Here is a 23,849-nt window from a genome sequence, read left to right on the forward strand (position 1 = left end):
CTACAGGTTTGCTGTGAAGGGTCCCCAAACAGAAGAAAAATTCCTTTTTGTCTGAAGTCCCAAATCTCTTTGAAAACTGTCCTCTGTCTCACCACTGGCTACTGACCTCAGCTCCTTAATCTCCTATGTCTACCCAAGGAGAAAGGTTTTATTTCAGGAAAGTCACAGCACAGGAGAACTGCGAACAGATGGTGTTGATGACATATTGTGCCCTTTTCATTTAGATGGGCATGAGAGAACCATCGTGCATGGCCAGGTGATGGGGCAGGTCTCGCCATCCAGGTGTGAACCTGATGACCCGACAGGAATGCTGTGACTTCAGTGGGGAGGACTGAGCTGGGAACCTTGGATTTGGCTGCAAAATTCCTTCTGACCTTCCACTGAGCCCAGAAGTGTCTGTATTTAAATATGACCATCATCATCCAGCCTTTTCATGGGATGGATGAGGAAAATAAGGCTCAGAGAGGTTAACCAACATTCCCAGGGTCACACAGCTAGTTGGCACAGAATCCACACCTTTTCCCCAGGGGGCTTCCTGGGGCTGCCTGGCCTGTGTCACCATCCTCGGCACTTGTTTCTTTTGTCCATCATATGGAAGCGCTGAGTGATTCAGAGCAGCTCTGTCTTGTCTTTCACAGAAACTATTTATTCCCCAGTTGGTGATTTCACTTTACTTGCCTCTCCCGTGCCGGTTGTCAGAATGTCTAGAAAAATCTGACAGCTGGTATTCCATTTAGGGACAACACTTGGGGGATGTGTCTTAAGAGGGCGCACACACAGATCTTGCTGCGCTTCTACTCAACTTCCAAATATAATATGCTTTCGTCGCGATGAAATGGAAAATGAGCACGGGTGATGAAGCACCGTTTCATATGAAGACTTTGAAATGCCTAAGCCCAGGTAAATGACCCAGGGTGACCAATGAAGAGGCCAGGGCCGGGCATTGACAGGTAGACCCAGGTTAAAATTATTTTCTTTTGTTTTGACTCAGCAATTTAAAAAAAAAATTATTTTATTTTAAGTTGCATGATACATGTGCAGAATGTGCAGGTTTGTTACGTAAGTAAACGTGTGCCATGGTGGTTTGCTGCACCTATCAACCCATTAGGTAGGTATTCAGCCCCGCATGCATTAGCTATTTATCCTGACGCTCTCCCTCCCATTGCCCCCTGACAGGCCCCAGTGTGTGTTGTTCCCCTCCCTGTGTCCATGTGTTCTCATTGTTCACCTCCCACTTATGAGTGAGAACATGTGGTGTTTGGTTTCCTGTTCCTGTGTTAGTTTGCTGAGGATGATGGCTTCCAGCTTCATCCATGCCCCTGCAAAAGACATGATCTCATTCCTTTTTATGGCTGCATAGTATTCCATGGTGTATATGTACCACATTTTCTTTATCCAGTTAAAATTCTTTTTATAAAAATGTTGAGACAGGGTTTCGCTCTGTCACCCAGGCTGGAGTGAAGTGGCATGATTGTGGCTTACTGCAGCCTCAACCTCCCAGGCTCAAGTGATCCTCCCACCTCAGCCTCCTGAGCAGCTGGGACTACAGGTGCCTGCCACCATGCCTGGTTATGTATGTATGTATGTATGTATGTATGTATGTATGTATGTGTGTATCTATCTATCTATCTATCTATCTATCTATCTATCTATCTATCTATCTATTTATCTATCTATCTATCTATCGAGACAGGGTTTTGCCATGTTGCCCAGGTTGCAGGTTAAAATTCTTAGCCACTATTTGATTTGGGAAAAATGACTTCACTTTGTGGAGCCTCAGTTTCCTCATCTACACAAAAATGGTAACAGAACTTGTCTCTCAGGGCCATGCAGAGGGGTCAATGCAATGTGTTCATATTAGGTTGGTGCAAAAGTAATTGCAGTTTTTGCCGTTAAAACACTTGCCGTTGCTGGGCACAGTGGCTCACGCCTGTAATCCCAGCACTTTGGGAGGCTGAGGTGGGTGGGTCACCTGAGGTCAGCAGTTCGAGACCAGCCTGGCCAACATGGTGAAACCCTGTCTCTACTAAAAATACAAAAAATTAGCTGGGCGTGGTGGTGCACGCCTGTAATCCCAGCTACTCAGAAGGCTGAGGCATGAGAATTGCTTGAACCCAGGAGGTGGAGGTTGCAGGGAGTTGAGATCATATCACTTCACTCCAGCCTGGGCGACAGAGAAAGACTGTGTCCAAGAAAAAAAAAATTGCCATTCCTTTTAATGGCAAAAACCGCAATTACTTGTGCACCAACCTAATAAATGACCAGCACTTGGCAGTTATGCGTGGCAGTTCCCTTCCACCCTCTTCCTTCTGGACTGCATCCATATGGATTAAACAGTAAACATCCTGGAAGCAAGCACTATCAACCTTAATAGATAGTATAATGTGTCATGGGAGCACTTAATAAGAATCTGGTGACCAGCAAATAGATGATTCAACCACAAAGACCACTGAATTCCATAGATGCCAGCAACTGGAACCAAATAATAAGATATAAATTCGTCTCAGTGTCATTAAGCTTATGATCTCTAAAACCAAGAATGTCTGGTGCCTAAAATGGGTGGAACTGAGGCAAAACGTCTTTAAAAACTCCCTTATTCAGCATGAATGGTGAATGGGTACTTTCAGTAGACACATACTTAAATGTCCAACCTGTTATGGGGATATGGGCTTGGTAAGTTCTTTATTCAGAGTTGGCATCTTGCTCTGTTGCCCAGGCTGAAGTGCACTGGTGCAATCATAGCTCACCGCAGCCTCAAACCCCTGGGCTCAAGTGATCCCTCCACCTCAGCCTCCCGAATAGCTGAGACTACAGGCATGCACCACCATGCCTGGCTAATTAAAAAATTTTTCTTTTTGTAAGGAAGAGGTCTTGCTTCGTTCCCAGGCTATGGTAATTTTTCCAAAAAATTAGGACGCAAAGACTGACAAGTAACACAAAAGTATATCAAGCTGGGCACGTGGGGGCTCATGCCTGTAATCCCAGCACTTTGGGAGGCCAAGGATGGGGAATCACTTGAGGTCAGGGGTTCGAGACCAGCCTGGCCAACATGGTAAAACCTTGTCTGTATTAAAAATACAAAAATTAGCCAGGCGTGGTGGCGCATGCCTATAATTCCAGCTGTTCAGGAGGCTGAGGCAGGAGAATTGCTTGAACCCAGGAGGTGGAGGTTGCAGTGAGCTGAGATCGTGCCACTGCACTCCAGCCTAGATGACAGAGCAAGACCCTTTCTTAAAAAAAAAAAAAAAGTATATCAAGCATATTTTATCGTAATTACAGGATTCAGAGATATCTGAGAGACTGGGAGTGCCTGAAAGTCCTGCTTTTAACCAAATATTCTCATGAGACTGGGGACATACAAAGTTCTAATAGTATGTAATGCCAGAGAGTTCCTGAATTCAGAGGGGTGAAATGAATTCATATGCACAAAGCACCCAGCACTGCGGGTGGAATGTGGTCAGCACCTGATTCAGTTTGAGTGATTTTCCATCGGGAAGCCAGGTGTGATTGAGGAAAGGTCAACTGCAGACCCCTGAGCTAGGGTCTTCTAGCCTCCTCCCTGCCTTCAAAAGGGTTTCTGTAGGGAATTCCTTTTGGTGCTATAGGAAAATGAATTCTATATGCAATGTGAGCCCCTGATACAGGGTTTCCTGGAGCAGCCAGGAAGACTTGCCTTCTTTTTTCTTTTTTTGACAGAGTCTTGCTCTGTTGCCCAGGCTGGAGTGCAGTGGCACAATCTCGGCTCACTGCAACCTCTGCCTCCCGGGTTCAAGCGATTCTCCTGCCTCAGCCTCCTGAGTAGCTGGGATTACAGGCTCCCGCCATCACACCCAGCTAATTTTTGTATTTTTAGTAGAGACAGGGTTTTGCCATGTTGGCCAGGCTGGTCTCAAACTCCTGACCTCAGGTGATCCTCCCACCTTGGCCTCCCGAAGTGCTGGGATTACAGGCAGGAACCACTGCACCCAGCCAGGCTTGCCCACTATCCAGCTTGGAGTTTCATCCCATTTCTTCTTGTCCCTTCCTTGAGAGAAAATGAAAAGAGTGATGCTTTCATATGACCGCAGGGTGCTCCTACCACAAGGATAAGGCAGACTGGCTAACTGAAGGGGCTGTGTATTTGTGTATGTGTGTGTGTGTGCACGCGCGTGTCTGTTGTTTGTGTTGATCTAAAAATTAAACAAGTAAAGATAACAAAATCAAACCAAAAACAAACCTTTCCCATCAAAAGTGCCACAATCTTTGGGGTCTTATTTTTTTTCTTTGTTCTTTATTCTTCCATTCATGTAGAAGGAATAGTCAATATTGCTCAGTTAATGAAGACCATCTGAACACCTCTTAGTAAAATTATCAGACCCAAAATTCAGACAAATGAAAAATAGAATCATTGCTATAACATGGGCCCGCCACAGTGGCTCACACCTGTAATCTCAGTCCTTTGGGAGGCTGAGGTGTGAGGATCACTTGAAGCCATGAGTTCAAGAACAGGCTGGGTGACGCAGCAAGACCCTGTTTCTACAAAAGTAAAAAAATTAGCCTGGCATGGTGGCACATGCCTCTAGTCCCAGCTACTCAGGAGGCTGAAGCAGGAGGATTGTGTGAGCCTGGGAATTCCAGGCTTTAGTGAGCTGTGGTTGTGCCACTGCATTCCAGCCTGGGTGACAGAGCAGGACTCTCTTTATTTTATTAAAATAAATAAATAAATAAACTGACTGGGTGCAGTGGCTCATGCCTGTATTTCCAGCACTTTGGGAGGCCAGGGTGGGAGGATCACTTGATGTCAGGAGTTTGAGACCAGCCTGGACAACACGGCAAAACCCTGTCTCTACTAAAAATACAAAAATTAGCAGGACGTGGTGGCACATGCCTGTAATCCCAGCTACTCAGAAGGCTGAGGCAGGAGAATTGCTTTAACCCAGGAGGCAGAGGTTGCAGTGAGCCAAGACCGTGCCATTGCACTGGGCAACAAGAGCGAAACTCCATATAAAAAAAAATATAAGTAAAATAAAAAATAAAAGGATGCTGATGGCATTTTCAAGTCCTCCCATTAATTTCTAATAGAGTCCTTGTCCCTTGTGCTGCCCACAGTAGCATTTTGAAATCTTTTCCACACTCCAGATCTCAGTCCCACCTCCAACTCTGCTGAGCTTCCAGCCCTCTGATGTGGGATTCTTTAAATTCCATCTCTGCCACAAAATGTCTGTTTCTTTGCCCATCTCTTAGTTTCTGGTGAAGAGGCAGATGTGCTCTTCCACCTTCTGATGGCAAAGACCTTCCTAACTGGTGTGATTGCCTGTTTGATCTAATGAGAGCAGCAGGAAAGAACTTCTTAGGGATGAGGGGTGGGTTAGCAAGAGTAGAGAAGACCTGAGTGGGGGCTCTGGGGCTGAAGGAAGAGGCCCAGCCCATTCCTTTCCCTCTCATTGGTCATGTGGGATTGCGAGGAGGATTCAGTTTAATGAGAAAAGAATTTCATCACTTGGAAGAAATAAAGGAAACCACCTTGGCCCTTCACAGTTAGGTTCTAGATTGATCAAGACTTGGGATGGAGGGAGCAGACAGTGAGTCAGAGATCTGAGATTGAACTGTTCTGCCTCTATACACCTTAGAAAATGAATCAAGGAAGAAGGGCAGGAGAGAAACAAAAATAAACCAAATTTGACACACACTCAGTGTTGATCGTGAGGTCAGCTTGTTTTCCAACTTGCTTCCTCATAGGCGTCTGCTGCCTATTGCCCCAGAATCACATAGACCCTATTATAAGATTATACTTCTTTATAATATAATGATTTATATTCCTTTGGGAGTATACCTAGTAATGGGATTTCTAGGTCAAATGGTATTTCTGGTCCTAGATCTTTGAGGAATTGCCACACCATCTTCTGATAGACTGGATAAAGAAAATGTGTACCTATACACAATGGAATACTATGCAGCCATAAAAAGGAATGAGATTATGTCCTTGCAGGGACTTGGATGGAGCTGGAAGCCATCATCCTCAGCAAACTAACACAGGAACAGAAAACCAAACACTGCATATTCTCACTCATAAGTGGGAGCTGAACAATGAGAACACATGTTGGGGGGTGGGGGATGGAGAGGAGAGCATCAGGAAAAATAGCTAATGCATGCTGGCTTAATGCCTAGGTAATGGGTTGATAGGTGCTGCAAACCACCATGGCACACATTTAAATGTAACAAACCTTTACGTCCTGCACATGTACCCCAAAACTTAAAAATTAAAATTAATGAAAAAGAAAGCCAGGCGCGCACATGCGTGCACGCACACGCACGCGTGCACACACACACACACACACACACGATTATAGTTCCTCCTTCCTTTTTTTTTTTTTTTTTTTTTGAGATGGAGTTTTAACTCTTGTTGCCCAGGCTGGAGTGCAATGGCGCGATCTTGGCTCACTGCAAACTCCACCTCCTGGGCTCAAGCAATTCTCCTGTCTCAGCCTCCCGAGCAGCTGGGATTCCACGCACATGCCACCATGCCTGACTAATTTTTGTATTTTTAGTAGAGACGGGGTTTCATCATATTGGTCAGGCTGGTCTCGAACTGCTGACCTCAGTTTATCCACCTGCCTTGCCCTCCCAAAGGGATGGGATTACAGGCGTGAGCCATTATAGTTCCCCTTAATTGTCCTATTGATAACAATTTGAACAGTATAAAACATTAAGTTTTCCCTTTGAGATATTCTTTAGGTTCTGCATGTCAATGAGAATACTGATGTCAGCTAGTCTGAAGGACCCCACAGGGAGCTGACTTACCAAAGAATGCAGTTTCTGCATCCTGATGGTTTCATCAAATCAACAACCTCAATTTTTCAGTCTCTTGCCCTCCACAATCCCCTTAAAAACCCTAGCTCAACACTCCTCAGGGAATGGATTTGAGGGTTTCTCCTGTCTCCTTGCTTAGCTACCCTACTGTCATTAAACTGTTTCTCTGCTGCAAACCCTGCTGTCTCAGTGTATTGGTCTATTACTGAACAGTGGGCATAAGAACCTGGTGGTCCTGTAACAGGACATCAGCAAAGGCATGGTTGACGTGGCTGGACAAGGCATGCAGCTTAGGCTAAGGGCAAAAGAGGATAGGGAGGAGTTGACAGTTTGGGAGAGATGGGGAGGCCCCAAAGGGTTCAAGGCTGGGAGGAGGAGAGGGAGATTTAGGAGGTGGAAGCAATGCAGCTGTGCAATCAGGTCTTGATAGAAGAAGGGAAAGCTTCAAAATGCCAACAGGTCCCCGTTTGTGGATATGGGAGCAATATGGAAGTGAAGGGTCTAAGGTGAGCCACAGGGTCTCAGACAAACTCCTCTAGTCCTAGGCTGCTGAGCAGGTAGACTCAGAAACTCAGTATTCTTTTCCTAGACACCTCTGCCCAAAATGCAACCAGGGAGGCTCTTTCTTACATGTGGAAAGGCCTGTGAGCATTAAATATATTCACCCATGACTTTGATTACACTTGAAAAATTCTTAAACCTAAACACAAATCAATGAGCTTGTGTCTGGGGGACAAACAACCCTGACATAATGTTTTTACAAAGTTTCTCTGAGATAAAAATATGCAAAAGGGATTATGTAATGAAGGTCCCAGAGGTCATACAAGAATGCAACGTGCAAATTACAAAATAACAGCTTTTTAAAATGAAATAAGATAATGAATTTTAAACCACTTAGTGCAGTATCTGGACTAACAGGCTCACACGTGTAATCCCAGCACTTTGGGAGGCTGAGGAGGGGCAATCACTTGAGGTCAGGAGTTCAAGACCAGCCTGGCTAACATGGTAAAACCCCATCTCTACTAAAAATACAAAAATTAGGCCGAGCGTGATGGCTCACGCCTGTAATCCCAGCTTTTTGGGAGGCCGAGGCGGGTGGATCATGAGGTCAGGAGATTGAGACCATCCTGGCTAACACAGTGAAACCCCGTCTCTACTAAAAATACGAAAATTAGCCGGGCATGGGGGCGGGCGCCTGTAGTCCCAGCTACTCAGGAGGCTGAGGCAGAAGATTGCTTGAACCCAGGAAGCAGAGGTTGCAGTGAGCCGAGATTGCACCACTGCACTCCAGCCTGGGTGACACAGTGAGACTCTGTCTCAAAAACAAACAAAACAGAACAAAACAAAATAAAAATATTACTATAGTTATTGGTTAGGTAATGGTTAGGTACCTAACCATGGTTAGATAATACCATAATTATTACCATAATTATTAATTATGATATTTATTAAATATTATGGTAATAATTATTACCACAATGGTTAATGTTAAGCCACTTAGTGCAGTGCCTAGGCTAATAGTTATTAATGGCAATTAATAATGTAACAATTATTAGTCCAGGCACTGCACTGACTTAAAATTATTAACCATTATGGTAATAATTATTAATAAACATTATAATTATTTTATAACAATAAGCATTAATAATTACTAATAAATATCATGAATACTTGCATTATGGTTATTAATAAATATTATAATTGCTATTAATGATCATTCATTATATATTAATCATACTACATTAATTAGAAATAAGCTATTGACAAATCATTGAAGCAAACCCAGCAAGGCTTCTGTTTGATAGCCCCTTTGTCAGGCATTTATTTTATTAATGTATAAGGTTTTTGAGAAATAAAAAGGCCTTACTTTGAATTTAGATTATTTCCCAGTATAGCCTGACCTTTCCCAAATTACTGAGATCTATGACATTTCCCTGAACAAAACACTGATCCACCAACAAAGGCTATTGTGGAAAATGAGATGATACCCAAAAATACCCTTCTCCACCCATCTCAAGAGTGCTCACTAGCAGTAGATGGCTTGAGCCCCACATGCTTTTATTGTGTGGGGCTCACATCGTCTGTCAGCCCCGAGCGAGATGGATTGGGAGGGCCAGGTCTGCTGTTTTCCCAAGTTTCAGTTCTCAATCCCTTCGCTCTTCACCCCTCCTTACCCTCGCATGTCCTGCTGGAAATGGCCTTGGCTGTGACCACCCCATCCTGCTCTTATAAGATCAGTGTGACTCCCTCTCCAAATACAGTCATTGATGCTATCACCCCATTGTCACAGCAAGGAGACCAAGGCAACTTCAGGACCACAGCTGGGTTTTGTTTGATGCACATGGCAAGTTTTGCAGTGTTTAAATTTGAGTGACTTCAGAAGAGATCATCACTCTCTGCTTTGCAACAGTCTCCACTATTCCCTCTCTCCCATTGTTTGCAACCTTGGAGTATAGGCCATCTCCTTTTTCCTCCTGTCGTGGCCTTTAATGCTGGCTCCATGATGCAGCAGTTCAGCCAAGACAGGGCTGATGGGAGCCTGGGTTTGCGTGGACAGTTCTGATGCCTGGGACCAGCTCAGCTCCAAGCACACTAGCCTCCCTCCATAGCACTCACTGGCTCTAAGGGAGACAGCTACAAGACCAGGCAACCAAATATATCCTTCTGGTGTCTATGTGACAGCTTCCCGACTATGTATACTGACTTATTTAAATGTTCAAAAAAAAAAAAAAAAAGAAAAGAAAAATAATTTGACCTCCTTAAGAAATGTCAGCATTGAACAGAAAAGTCGATGATAGCCTGCTATATGATGTTTTAACGTAATTAAAAAATTTTTTTCTATACATCAGGGCTATTAAAGCCACTCTGATTTCCAAAGTTGGAAAGAAGGATTAAATCCTTTAGCTTCTCAGGAATTCTCTACTGATTAGGCTCTCTTTTTTCTTTAAATTTGCTTTCATGAATAAAAAAAAAAAAACCTGTGGCGATTCCTCAGGGATCTAGAACTAGAAATAGCATTTGACCCAGCCATCCCATTACTGGGTATACACCCAAAGGACTATAAGTCACGCTGCTATAAAGACACATGCACACGTATGTTTATTGCGGCACTATTCACAATAGCAAAGACTTGGAACCAACCCAAATGTCCAACAACGATAGACTGGATTAAGAAAATGTGGCACATATATACCACGGAATACTATGCAGCCATAAAAAATGATGAGTTCATGTCCTTTGTAGAGACATGGATGAAACTGGAAACCATCATTCTAGCAAACTATTGCAAGGACAAAAAAACCAAACACCGCATATTCTCACTCATAGGCGGGAATTGAACAATGAGAACACATGGACACAGGAAGGGGAACATCACACACCGGGGCCTGTTGTGGGGTGGGGGAAGTGGGGAGGGATAGCATTAGGAGATATAGCTAATGCTAAATGACGAGTTAATGGGTGCAGCACACCAACATGGCACATGTAGACATATGTAACAAACCTGCATATTGTGCACATGTACCCTAAAACTTAAAGTATAATAAAAAAAAAAAAGAAATGTCAGCATTGAACAGAAAAGTCGCTGATAGCCTGCTATACCATGTTTTAATGTAATTAAAAAATTTTTTTCTACACATCAGGGCTATTAAAGCCACTCTGATTTTCAAAGTTGGAAAGAAGGATTAAAACCTTCGGCTTCTCAGGAATTCTCTACAGATTAGGAGATTCAGTAGGCTCTCTTCTTTCTTTAAATTTACTTTCATGAATTAAAAAAAAATAACCTTTCATGGGTCTCTTTTTTGGCCTCCAGAGAACCTTATTTCTTCTGTAACTACTTGGTTAAGTTCATCAGAGGACTCTGTCCCTTTTTTTTTTCTTTTTTTTTGCCAGTGCATTTGGGAACATAGAGGTCATCCATTCCTAAGAATTCTGTGAAATGGGTGTAATTATCCTGATGTTTATAGATGAGGAAACACAGAGAAGGTCCATCCTTTGCCCAAGATCACAAAACGGACTCGACCCAAGTTTGCCGGACAGCCAAAATAGGCTCTTTGCACTGCCCCATGCAGCCACAACCAAGAAAAGGCAAACAGCACAAAACCACACATCCAATCACATGCAGACCTCAGAGAGCCTTGAGAGAAAGGACAGGGTCAGTGGAGATTCTGCAAAAAATGCAGAATTTGGAGGAAAAGGATGGAGAAAATGAAACCCACTGCATCTTAGCAAAAAAGATCTTTAACCTCAGTCCTGGATTTTTGGCTTCAGTACAAGGCCACATCAACCCAGGAGCCTGTGTGTGAACACATTTTTCATATAGAGAGTGTGGTGCATTGGCCTGTACCGGACTGGGGAGGGGACGGCAGCAGGGGCACCTACCTCCTTCAAACTCTGTTTGGCAGTTCCCCGAGGTCTCGTTCAGGCTCTCTTCCTCATTGATAATGATGTTCTCAATGTCCTTCATCGTTAGGTGGTCTCGGAAGGCATGATAGAGAATGTGCTTCAACTCTTCCAGAGTTATCCTTTGCATGTCAAACTGTGGAGATAAAGAGTAGTGAGATGGTCAGAAGCATGCGGAGATGGGAAGTCTGCTTGGGCCATGACAGGCAAGACCCACAGCTGCTCTGCAGAAACTTGTCTCAGCGTTTCAGGATATCAGGTGAACAGTTTTCCATCCTGTTCAGCTCCAAGTATACTCGTGAACTTGCAGGGACTTATTGGGATGATAGAGAGTGGAACATATTCCCTTCACTTTAGATTCTTGGAGGAAAAAAAATGCCACCCGCCAGTCTGGTTTCCTATTCACCCAGCCATCTGCTGTCAACCCTGTGTACCTCGTGTACTTTAGAATGGTGAAACCCTTTATATAATGCATATGTCTCTAAAAATTTTATAATTTACCAACTCTCTGGCAATTCCCATATTGGTTTAAGTATGTATCTTTTTTTTTTTTTTGAGATGGAACCTTGCTCTTTCGCCCAGGCTGGAGTGCAGCGGTGAGATATCGGCTCAATGCAACCTCCGCCTCCCAGGTTCAAGCGATTCTCCTGCCTCAGCATCTGTAGTAGCTGGAATTACAGGCGCCTGCCACCACGCCCAGCTAATTTTTTTGTATTCTTAGTAGAGACGGGGTTTCACCATGTTGGCCATGCTGGTTTCAAACTCCTGACCTCAAGTGATCCGCCCGCCTCGGGCTCCCGAAGTGCTAGGATTACAGGCCTGAGCCACTGCGCCCAGCCTAATTATGTATTGTTTAAAAAAAAATTTAGAGACAGGGTCTTGCCCTGTCACCCAGGCTGGAGTCCAGTGGTGTGATCATAGCTCCCTGCAGTCTTGAACTCCTGGGCTGAAGCCATCCTCCTGCCTCAGCCTCCCAAGTAGCTGGGATTACAGGCATGAGCCACTGCGCCCGTCTAACATTTATAATTTTTTGTAGGGACAAGGTCTTGCTATGTTTCCCAGGCTGGTCTCAAACTCCTGGCCTCAAGTACTCCTCCTGCCTTGGCCTCCTGAAAGTGCTGGGATTACAGGTGTAAGCCACTGTGCCTGGCCATGAATCTTGTTCTAACAAGATAAAAACACAAGTCCAAAGTCATGTTCATGAAGAAAAGCTGCTGAAGGAGAGGTGCAGAATTCCTGATTACATCCTGCCCCTTCCCGAGAGAGGATTGTACTTTTCCACTCCATTTATATTAGGTTTGATAGTGTCACTTTCTTTCTTTTTTTTTTTTTTTCCGAGATGGAGTCTCGCTCCCATCTCGCAGGCTGGAGTGCAGTGGTGCGATCTCAGCTCACTGCAAACTCTACCTCCCGGGTTCAAGCAGTTCTCCTTCTTCAGCCTCCTGAGTAGCTGGGATTACAGGCGTGCACCACCACGCCCAGCTAATTTTTGTATTTTTAGTAGAGATGGGGTTTCGCCATGTTGGTCAAGCTGGTCTCGAACTGCTGACCTCAGGTGATCCACCTGCCTCGGCCTCCCACAGTGCTGGGATTACAGGCGTGAGCCACTGCGCCTGGCCGGTAGTGTCACTTTCTTGGCCAATGCGAGTGGAAGTCACATCTACCACATCTAATTCACAGCTTTATGAATCATTGTGTGGTTCTAACATTTGTTCTTTCCCTCTGCTATGAGAATTACATGCCCCAGATAGAGGCTGTTCCTTCGGGCTGGGTCTCAGAATGAGGATAAAGTGGGGAACACCTACAGCTGAATCACAATGGACAGCTCACGTCAGGAATACCCTGTGTTGTTATGAACCATTGAGATTTGGGGCTTGTTTGCTACCACAGCGTAACTTAGACTATTTTTGGTCTATGTCAAAAATAGAGAAATTGGTACATAAAACTAAGAGACTACCATAACCAAAATTCTAAAATACAATGTACTGGTTCCAGAGCCAGGCAGTGAAAAATGAGAAAACCGTGACTGGAGGCTGGAAAGACACAGATCCCTGTTAAACGACAGCAAAACATTTGGTAAAATTGTTGCTTGTGTTACCTTGGAGGACAGGCAGATATTGAATCCGAGTCCTGTGGCTTTAGGTAAAAAGTCTGTGAAACAGAATGCCATGATTCACAATTGAAATTAGTTGCATCCAACAGAGCACTACAAGAAAGAGATGAGCTCAGGAAAGAACTGGTTGATTTGCAAGCCAAAAATAAAAGCAACTCAGAAATTCCTGGTGTTGCAGCATTGAAAGAAGCAATTGTTTCTTTTCTTTTCTCGTAATGATCTGTTATCTTCCTATCCCCGCATTTCTCAAAGCCCCCTTTTCTATTTCTAGTTCTATTTTTTTAGAGACAAGGTCTTGCTCTGTGGTCCAGGCTGATTCGCTGTGGTGTGATCATAGCTCACTGCAACTTCAAACTTCTGGGCTCAAGTGATCCTCCTGCCTCATCCTCCTGAGTAGTTAGGATGACAGACATGCACCACCATGTCCAGCTATTTTATTTATTATTATTCTTCTTCTTATTATTATTATTTGAGATGGAGTCTTGCTCTGTCACCTAGGCTGGAGTACAGTCGCGCAATCTTGGCTCACTGCAACCTCCACCTCCCGAGTTCAAGTGATCTTCCTGTCTCAGCCTCCCAAGAAGCTGGGATTAGAGGCACACACCACCACACCCAGCTAATTTTTGTATTTTTAGTAGAGACAGGGTCTCGGTATGTTGCCTGCCTCAGACTCCCAAGAAGCTGGGATTATAGGCGTGTGCCACCACACCTGGCTAATTTTTGTATTTTTAGTGGAGACAGGGTTTCACCATGTTGGCCAGGCTGGTCTCGAACTCCTGGCCTCAAGCAATACTCTGGCTTCAGCCTCCCAAAGTGCTGAGATTACAGGCACTGCACCAGGAGCAATTGTTTCTCACTTCCAACTAGTAAGAGATAAAATAAAGAAATGCTTTAAGGAATAATACAGCCCTATTAAAACAAATCAATGCCTCTTTAAAAAAATCTCTGAATGTGTTAAGTGACTCTCTAGGAAGCCTGTTATTAAGTTTAGAGAGAGGTATGTCTCAAAAATAATTGTGGATGTTTATTAGCATAAACTGATTGGAGCCAGATAAAAATATAACTAAATCCTTGAGAGCTATACCGGCCAAGAGCCAACAATCTTGGATTAAAAGACACTATAACTGTTCCAAACTTTAAGAGATCTTTAGGGCCCGGCGTGGTGGCTCACGCCTGTAATCCCAGCACTTTGGGAGGCTGAGGCGGGTGGATCACAAGCTCAGGAGATTGAGACCATCCTGGCTAACACGGTGAAACCGCGTCTCTACTAAAAAATACAAAAAAATTAGCCGGGCATGGTGGCGGGCGCCTGTAGTCCCGGCTACTCAGGAGGCTGAGGCAGGAGAATGGCGTGAACACGGGAGGCGGAGCTTGCAGTGAGCCGAGATTGCGTCACTGCACTCCAGCCTGGGTGACAGAGCAAGACTCCATCTCAAAAAAAAAAAAAAAAAAAAGATCTTTGGACTTCCCAACCTATGGCCCAAGCAATTATGAGGATGAGCTACACGGGTCCCAGGAAGGGTGTATTACCCAATGCCCTCATAGAATAAGTACAAGAATAGTGGAAAAGGACAGCTTTCCTGGGAATCTTGGAGAACAATGTCATCCAGGGTCACTTCTAGGAAGGAGAAGCAGCTAACTGAGGGAAAATTCCTCACCCCAAGGTTTTTGTCCAACAGGATTTGAGAATTGCTCTGAGCCTCTGACTGCTATGGGTATCCCATGTTTTGCTTTCCAGATGGGAATGTTTTTGGTGGTTGGCCTGACCTTGGTCCACCACCATATGTCAAGTGTGTGTTTGTGTCAGGCGAGGGTGAGGGGTAATTTGTCTTTTTTTATGTTTCCAGAACAAGAAGAGCCACATCCAGATTTGATGAGCATCATGAGATTCTAGAGCTTGAGTCTGGTGTTATAACTGGATGGGACTGTTGGGAAGTCTCCCCTGGGGAGGGGAGGAGTATATTTTGCAGCTGAAGAGAGGGAAATGAATATTGATGAGCAAGAGTGTGGACTGTAACAGGGTCTATTATTTCCAGCTATAATTGAGCCTTGAAAAATATGGGTTTGAACTGTGTGGGTCCACTTATATGTGGATTTCCTTCTCCCTCTGCCACTCCTGAGACAGCAAGACCAACCCCTCCTCTTCCTCCTCCTCCTCCACCTACTCAAGGTGAAGACCATGAGGGTGAAGACCTTTATGATGATCTATTTCCAGTTAATGAACTTACTTCTTCCTCTTTATGATTTTCATAATAGCATTTTCTTCTCCCTAGTTTACTTTATTGTAAGAATGCAGTGTACAATACATATAACATACAACATATGAGTTAATCAACTTTTTTTTTTTTTTTTTTGAGACAGAGTCTTGCTCTGTCCCCCACGCTGGAGTGCAGTGACGCAATCTTGGCTCACTGCAATCTCCGCCTCCCAGGTTCACGCCATTGTCCTGCCTCAGCCTCCCGAGTGGCTGGGACTACAGATGCCTGCCACCACGCCCAGCTGATTTTTTGTATTTTTAGTAGAGACGGAGTTTCACTGTGTTAGCCAGGATGGTCTCTATCTCCTGACCTCGTGAGCTGCCCGCCTCGGCCTCCCAAAGTGCTGGGATTACAGGCGTGAGTCACCACAACCGGCCTTGAGTTAATCAACTTTTTATATTATTGGTAAGGCTTCCAGTCAACAGTAGGCTATTAGCAGTTAAGTTTTTGTGGATTCAAAAATTATACTTGGATTTTTGACTGCACGTGGGTCAGTGCCCCTCATCTTTGCTTTGCCTAAGGGTCTACTGTATTTGTTTCCCCTTGTAGAAGAGGATGATATCTCCATGCCTGTTGATGTCAAGCTTTGGCCAATCAACTGAGAGAGAAAGTGATAGAAGAAAAGAATGAAAGTCCAAGGAGAAGCTTCAAAGCCATTGTGTTTTCTGCCATTTCTCTTGCTCTTCTTTCACATAACATTTACACCAAAGAGGGGCTGCTGCTTCATTCTAGGTTCTGGAATGACCTAGGAATTCAACCTGAGCAGATCCTCAGCCAACCCACAAAGGACGCAGGATCTGAGTGAGAAATAAATGCTTGCTGCTAACTGCTAAGACTCTGTGGTTTCTGCAGCGTAACTAGTCAAGGATGAACACAAAAATCAGTGTCTTCAGTTACTCTGCACCATGAGGAAGGAAAGTTTTAGACTCTTTTTTCCCTCCCTCTCTCCCTCCCTCCCTTTCATCCTTCCTTTCTTCCTTCCTTCCATTCCCTTCCTCCTTCTTTCCCTCCTTCCATTCCCTTCCTCCTTCTTTCCCTCCCTCTCTCTCCCCCTCCCCCTTTCCTGCCCTCCTGCCCTCCCTTCTTTTCTTCCTCTCTCCCTCCCTCCCCTCCCTCCCTCCCTCCTTCCTTCCTTCCTTCCTTCCTTCCTTCCTTCCTTCCCTAATTCCTCTCTCTTTTACTTTCTTGTTTCTCGCTTTGTCACCCAGGCTGGAGTGCGGTAGCGCGATCATAGCTTACTGCAGCCTCAAACTCATGGGCTCAAGCAATCTTCTAGCTGGAAATACAGGTGTGTGATACCAGACCTGGCTAATTTTTTTTTTAATTTTCTTTTTTCTTTATAGAGAGAGTCTTGCTATGGTGCCCAAGCTGGTCTCAAACTCCTAGCCTCAAGCCATCCTCCTGCCTTGCTTGCTTGTTAAACAGTTCATACCTTGCTTTAACTGTGCACCTCTGTTCTAACAAATTAAATTGGGATATTGAATCTTGCTGTAAAATCTAAATGATTCAAGTTCAAAGCCACTTATACACTTCAGAGCAACTGAAAGGGAGGTGTAAAATGAACTTGTTTTCTGCATTAGAGTTTAACAATCCTAGACAGGAATTTTGACATACACTCAGAGAAAACTCATGGGACCCTGTCTCTTTATATTGGGTAAGGGAGCAAGGTATTGTTCATTTGGCTTTGGGGAGAAGCCTGGCAGACTGCATGAAGAGGATGATTTACAGATGAGAACACCAAGACCCCCTGCCATGATCAGAGATGAAGAGGGGCAAGATCAAGGTCAACAAGATTCAGAAAATGAGTAACCATTTCCTAACACTTGAAGAGTGTGGTGCCTGGAAAACCTCTAACCTGTTGAGAGGTTGCTGTCATTCAGAAATCAGGCCAGAAGATTGGTCAAAAGCAATGAGAAGAGAAGGAAAGATACAGACTCTAAAATCTATAGTTTTGGGCCAGGCGTGGTGGCTCATGCCTGTAATCCCAGCACTTTGGGAGGCTGAGGTGGGCAGATCACGAGGTCAGGAGTTTGAGACTAGCCTGACCAACGTGGTGAAACCCCGTCTCTACTAAAAATACAAAAATTACCCAGGCGTGGTGATGTGCGCCTGTAATCCCAGCTACTCAGGAGGCTGAGGCAGGAGAATCACTTGAACCTGGGAGGCGGAGGTTGCAGTGAGCCAAGATTGCACCACTGCACTCTAGCCTGGGTGACAGAGCAAGACTCTGTCTCAAAAAAAAAAAAAAAAGAAAAAAAAAATCTATAGTTGTGGAGATCTGGGTCATGTTTTAGTATTAGGGTATATATTTAGTATTAGGACATCTAAACAAAATAAGTTGAGTAGCATTCCATATATCTCCTATATTGTCAATATCTGCCTTTCAAAAGTTTGGAAAAATCACTGTAAAACAATGTGGACCCCATGCCAACAAGCCTTTCTTCCGTGATTGTCGGTCCATTTTACTTTTCAGTTTTTCTTTAGTCAATTTTGGAATGTTGTAGTTTTTTGGAAAACCAGACAGAAAATTTTCATTATTATTAGTATGCAACTATGGACCCCAGTCCTTCAGTTTTAAATTCCTCCCAATCATTATTACATCTCATTTCTCCTTTTATTGGTTTCTCTCTTCTAGTTGGTTTTCATCACATTTTTCTGTTTTTAATGGATCATAGTTAGAGAAGAGAATATGGCCCATATATCTGCTATTTTTGGAAACCTAAGGAATTTTCCACCATAGTAGAATCTCTGTAAGGTCAGTTATACAAATATATTTACGTTTTTATTTATTTATTTATTTAGAGACAGAGTCTCACTGGGTCACCCAGGCTGGAGTGCAGTGGCGCAATCTTGGCTCACTACAACCTCCACCTCCCGGGTTCAAGTGATTCTTCTGCCTCAGCCTTCCAAGTAGCTGGGATTACAAGCACCCACAACCACGCCCAGCTAATTTTTGTATTTTTAGTAGAGACGGGGTTTCACCATGTTGGCCAGGAGGGTCTCGATCTCCTAACCTTGTGATCCGCCTGCCTCGGCCTCCCAAAGTGCTGGGATTACAGGTGTGAGCCACCGCGCCCAGCCATATTTATATTTATTAATTACATTACATTAACATTATAGTTATAATCTTTTTCTATGAACTTACTTTGTTTTTTTTTGGACTACCGGCGTCAAGGACCATGAGTAGCATATTGAAGTCTGTGAAGAAAACTTGTTCTCCATAAATTATTCTTATAGTTCAAATATTTGTTAAATGAGGCTATTCTTTAATGCAAAAAGATTTATATACTAATCCAACAAATGGTTATTGGGAATGACTCTGCCAGATACTGTGATGGGAATACAAAAGTGAATAAGACATAAATCCTGTTGTTGAAACCAAGCAAATGAGTCATTTGAATTCAATGTGGTACATGCTGTGGTACATGCTGTGTGCATTTGAATTCAATGTGGTACATGCTGTGGGAGGGAAGCCAGGATGTCTTGGCACCACCTGGTGGGGGCTGAAGGGTGGGTCAGAGGGGGCTTTCTGGAGAACATGCCTACTATCAAAGACCTAAAGGAAAAAGAGGCTGACTTTGCCAGGTGAGTGACAGGAGGATGGGAAAAGGATAAGGAGGGAAGACGAGAAGGTCAGGTAGGGTAAGGGGCAGCTGTACCAAGGCACAGAGTTGCAAAAGCTTGACATGTTCATTGACTGACAATATGCTGAGTTCTTCTGAGCCTTCGAGTAGCCAGGAGGTGGGAAGCAATGAGGTGAGGGATACGGGTGGGGCACTAGTCAGTAAAGGCCTTGTATGATATGGTGAAAAGCTTAATTGTATTTTGTTTTTATTTTTTAATTCTTATTCATTTTGTAGAGATGGGGTCTCACTTGTTGCCCAGGCTGGACTTGAATTCCTGTGCTCAAGTGATCCTACTGCCTCCACTTCCCAAAATGCTGAGATTACAGGCACTTGCCACCATGACCAGCTTATTTTATTTATTTATTTGAGCTGGAGTCTCACTCTGTCACCCAGGCTGGAGTGCAGTGGCACGGTCTCAGCTCACTGCAACCTCCACCTCCTGGGTTCAAGCGATTCTCCTGCCTCAGCCTCCCGAGTAGCTGGTATTACAGGTGTGCACCACCATGTTTGGCTAATTTTTGTATTTTCGGTAGAGATGGGGTTTCACCATATTGGCCAGGCTGGTCTTGAACTTCTGACCTCGTGATCCACCCGCCTCAGCCTCCCAAAGTGCTGGGATTACAGGCGTGAGCCACAGCACCCAGCCGACCAGCTTATTTTTAAAAAATATTTCTGTAAAGACAGGGTCTTGCTATGTTGCCCAGGCTGGTCTCAAACTCCCAGGCTCAAGCAATCCTACCACTTCAGCCTCCTGAGTAGTTGGGACTACAGACATGCACCACCACTTGTTTTTATTTATTTATTTTTATTGTGGTAAAATATAATAACTAAAAATTTACTATTTTATTCTTTTTTTTTCTGAGACAGGGTTTCACTCTTGCTCCCCAGGCTGGAGTGCAGTGGCACGATCTTGGCTCACTGCAACCTCCAACTTCCGGTTTCAAGCAATTCTGCTGCCTCAGCCTCCTGAGTAGCTGAGATTATAGGCATCTGCCACCACACCCGGCTAATTCTTGTATTTTTAGTAGAGACAGGGTTTCACCATGTTGGCCAGGCTGGTCTCGAACTCCCGACCTCAAGTGATCTGCCCGCTTTGGCCACCCAAAGTGTTGGGATTGCAGGCATGAGCCACCGTGCCCGGCCTATTTTATTCAAGTGTACAGTTCTGTGGCATTAAGTACTTTCACAGTGTCATACAACCACCACAATTACTTCTCTCCAGAAGTCCTTCATCTTCCCAGACTGAAACTTTCTACACTATTATTATCATTCAACACTATCTCCCCATTCCTCCCTCAATGCAAACCCAACAACCATCATTCTGTTTTTTTTTTTTTTCCTCTGTGTCTTTGACTTTTTTAGGTACCTTATGTAAGTGGAATCATATGATATTTGTCTTTTTGTGACTGGTTTATTTCACTTAGATAATGCCCTCAAGGTTCATCCATGTTGTGTCATGTGTCAGAATTCCCTTCCCTTTTAAGGCTGGACCATTTTCTGTAAACCCAAAATAGAATTCTAAGCTCCACAACCATCTGAATGGACCCCACTTCTCAGCCAAGGGCATTCCAAATTTAACTTGAAAAATGACTTCAGGCTACGATGGGAAGGAAGAATTGAACATGACTCATTATATCCTCCTCCCTTTTGGAATTCAGGCCCAAATATTACAGTTAATTAATGTTTCAATTAACTAACAGAGTAAGACTGATAGAACAAGGAACACTTACAATCTATTCTCTCTGCAGCCTGCGACCTGGAGGCTTCATCTGCATAATAAAACCTTGGTCTCTACAATCCTTATCATAAGCCAGACATTCCTTTTGATTGATTCCCAGTCTTTAGATAATACCTCAACCAACTGCCAATCAGAACCCACCAATGACCGATCCACCTATGACCTGGAAGCTCCCCACCCACCAACCTCCAATTGTCCCGCCTTTTTGGACTGAACCAATATACATCTTACGTGTATTAATTGATATCCTACATCTTCCTAGAATGTATAAAACTCAGGTGTAGCCTGACCACCTTGGGCACATATTCTCAGGACCTCCTGAGGGCTGTGTCATAGGCCATTGGTCATTTGTATTTGGCTCAGAATAAATATCTTCACATATTGTTCAAAGACTGAGTCTTTTCATTGGCCATTCCATTGTATGGACATACCACATTCACCATAGACACAAAGTAGAAGCAGCCCAAGTGTCTGCTATGGATGTAGGTGTACAAATATCTGTTCCAGTCACTGCTTTTAACTCTTTGGGGTGTATACCTAGAAGCAGAATTGCTGAATCATATGGTAATTCTATGTTTAATTTTTTCAGGAACAGAGCTTGGTTTTTTATCTGTTGGGTATCTTTGAGTTGTATTTTTATCCACTAAAACATTTTCATCAGAGAAATTACTTGATCAGGTTTGAGCTTGAGAAAAATTACCCTTTGCTGATACAAGGGTCCCAACAACCAGAGAGGAGGCTATTGAAGTTACAGATTCTGAGACTGAAGTAGGCTATGGAGATAGAGAGAATTTAAGAGCCATGTAAATGACAGGTTGCTAAGACTTGATGGATCACTGTGTGTGGCGTGTGAAGGAGAATGGGCCATCCAGGAAGACACCTGGGTTTTACGTTCAGCTGAATGGATAGGCTTAGAAAGAAAGGCTACACGTTAATTTTTGGATGCATTCTTTGAATATTCCTGAGGGACGGCTGGGTAGAACAGCCTAGGATGCAGTAGAATGTATAGATACAGGTTAATGATGCAGATTTAGCATTCATCTGCATACAGATGATGATAAAGTCATCAGAAAGGATGACACCACCCGAGAAGAGTGTGTGGGGTATGAAAGCCCCGAGGGATGCATTCAGAGGACATCAAGATGAACAGGTAGGTGGCCCTTATTACTGAATGCAGAGTGTGACTTTTAGCATCGTATTAGTCCGTCAAGACTGGGTAATTTATGAAGAAGAAGAGGTTTAATGGACTTACCGTTCCACGTGGCTGGGGAGGGCTCACAATCATGGTGGAAGGTGAAAGGCACGTCTTACATGGCAGCGGGCAAAAAAGAATGAGAACCAAGCAAAAGAGGGAAACCCCTTATAAAACCATTAGATCTCATGAGACCTACTCACTACCACCAGAACGGTATGGGGGAAACTGCCTCCATGATTCAATTATCTCCCACTAGGTCCCTCCTACAACACGTGGGAATTATGGGAACCACAATTCAAGATGAGATTTGTGTGGGGACACAGCCAAACCATACCAATCATTATACATGGTCTTTAAAAAATATTTCAGTGCTTTGTTAATGTCTTTTGGAAAAAAAATCTATTTTTATATCAGTACAGCTATGCTTATTTCCTTTGGTGTGAATTCTGCTGAATGTTTCTCTCTCTCTTTTTTTTTTTTGAGTCAGGGTCTCGCTGCGTCACCCAGGCTGGAGTGCAGTGGTGTGAACATGACTTACTGCAGCCTTGACCTCCTGGGCTCAAGAAATTCTCCCACCTCAGCCTCCTGAGTAGCTGGGACTACAGCTAATTTTTGTATTTTTTGTAGAGACACAGTCTGGCCATGTTGACCCAGGCTGGTCTTGAACTCCTGAGCTCGACTGATCTGCCTGCCTCAGCCTCCCAAAGTTCTGTGACCACAGGTGTGAGCTACCACACCTGGCCTTTCTTTTGGTTTTTAAACTTTTTAATGTTATATTTTAGAGGTATGTCTCTTACAAGGAGGCTAGAATTGGATTCTAAAGACGTCTAATTTGAGATTCTTTGCTTTCCAATGGTAGAGTCTAATTCCATTTTTATATATTGTTATAAACACATTTGGCTGTACTTTTGTTATTTTATTTCCTGCTTCTGGTTCTTTTGAGACAGCGTTTCGCTCTTGTTGCCCAGGCTGGAGTGCAATGGCACGATCTCAGCTCACCGCAACCTCCGCCTCCCGGGTTCAAGTGATTCTCCAGCCTCAGCCTCCCGAGTAGCTGGGATTACAGGCGTGTGCCATCATGCCCGGCTAATTTTGTATTTTTAGTAGAGACGGGATTTCTCCATGTTGGTCAGGCTGGTCTTGAACTCCCGACCTCAGGTGATCTGCCCGCCTCGGCCTCCCAAAGTGCTGGGATTGCAGGCCTGAGTCACCGTGCCCGGCCTGCTTCTGGTTCTTATGGTTTGTTTTCTCTTTTACATAAGAAACCTATGGACATTTTAGTTTTGGTTATGCTGCTGGATGTTTTTCCATTTGTGTAATGCATGACTTAAGCCACCATTTCTTAAATTATCAAATTCAAGAAACTAAATTGCATCCTGTCATTTTTTCTTGTATGTAATAAGAAGATTCATAGAACCTTTTATTTTCCTACCTCTTGCCTCATGCTTTTCAGTCTTTGTAAGTTTAATTTGAGATTTATGATGACACATTTTCTACCATTTGCATCTTTTTCTAGAATAGTATTTGGAGTCTGCATTTAATTTTGTAACAAAATTTATAACAGCTCCTACTACTTCATTATATTTAATTGTTTCCAATGCTTACTTCCATTTTTTAATAACTGTCTCTACCCTAAGTGCCTGATTGTCATCCAAATATCTGCTAGAGAACATTTAAAACTATTTGGCGATGAAACATTTGTGAATATTACATTTTCTGCATTCTTAGA

General features: G+C 43.7%; 1 protein-coding gene across 5 annotated transcripts in view; it reads right to left on the minus strand.

Moving 5' to 3' along the window:
* The window catches only part of CALN1 (calneuron 1), a 625,214-nt gene that overhangs the window by 20,395 nt on the left and 580,970 nt on the right, over window positions 1-23,849 (minus strand). For all 5 annotated transcript variants that reach the window (XM_054560450.2, XM_024250404.3, XM_024250405.2 and 2 more), the window contains one exon: window positions 11,170-11,326. In XM_054560450.2, coding sequence (XP_054416425.1) covers window positions 11,170-11,326 — 157 coding nt within the window. The remainder of the gene's footprint in view (window positions 1-11,169; window positions 11,327-23,849) is intronic.

The sequence above is a fragment of the Pongo abelii genome, chromosome 6 (genome assembly GCF_028885655.2).
Source record: "Pongo abelii isolate AG06213 chromosome 6, NHGRI_mPonAbe1-v2.0_pri, whole genome shotgun sequence".
Taxonomy (NCBI): Eukaryota; Metazoa; Chordata; class Mammalia; order Primates; family Hominidae; genus Pongo; species Pongo abelii.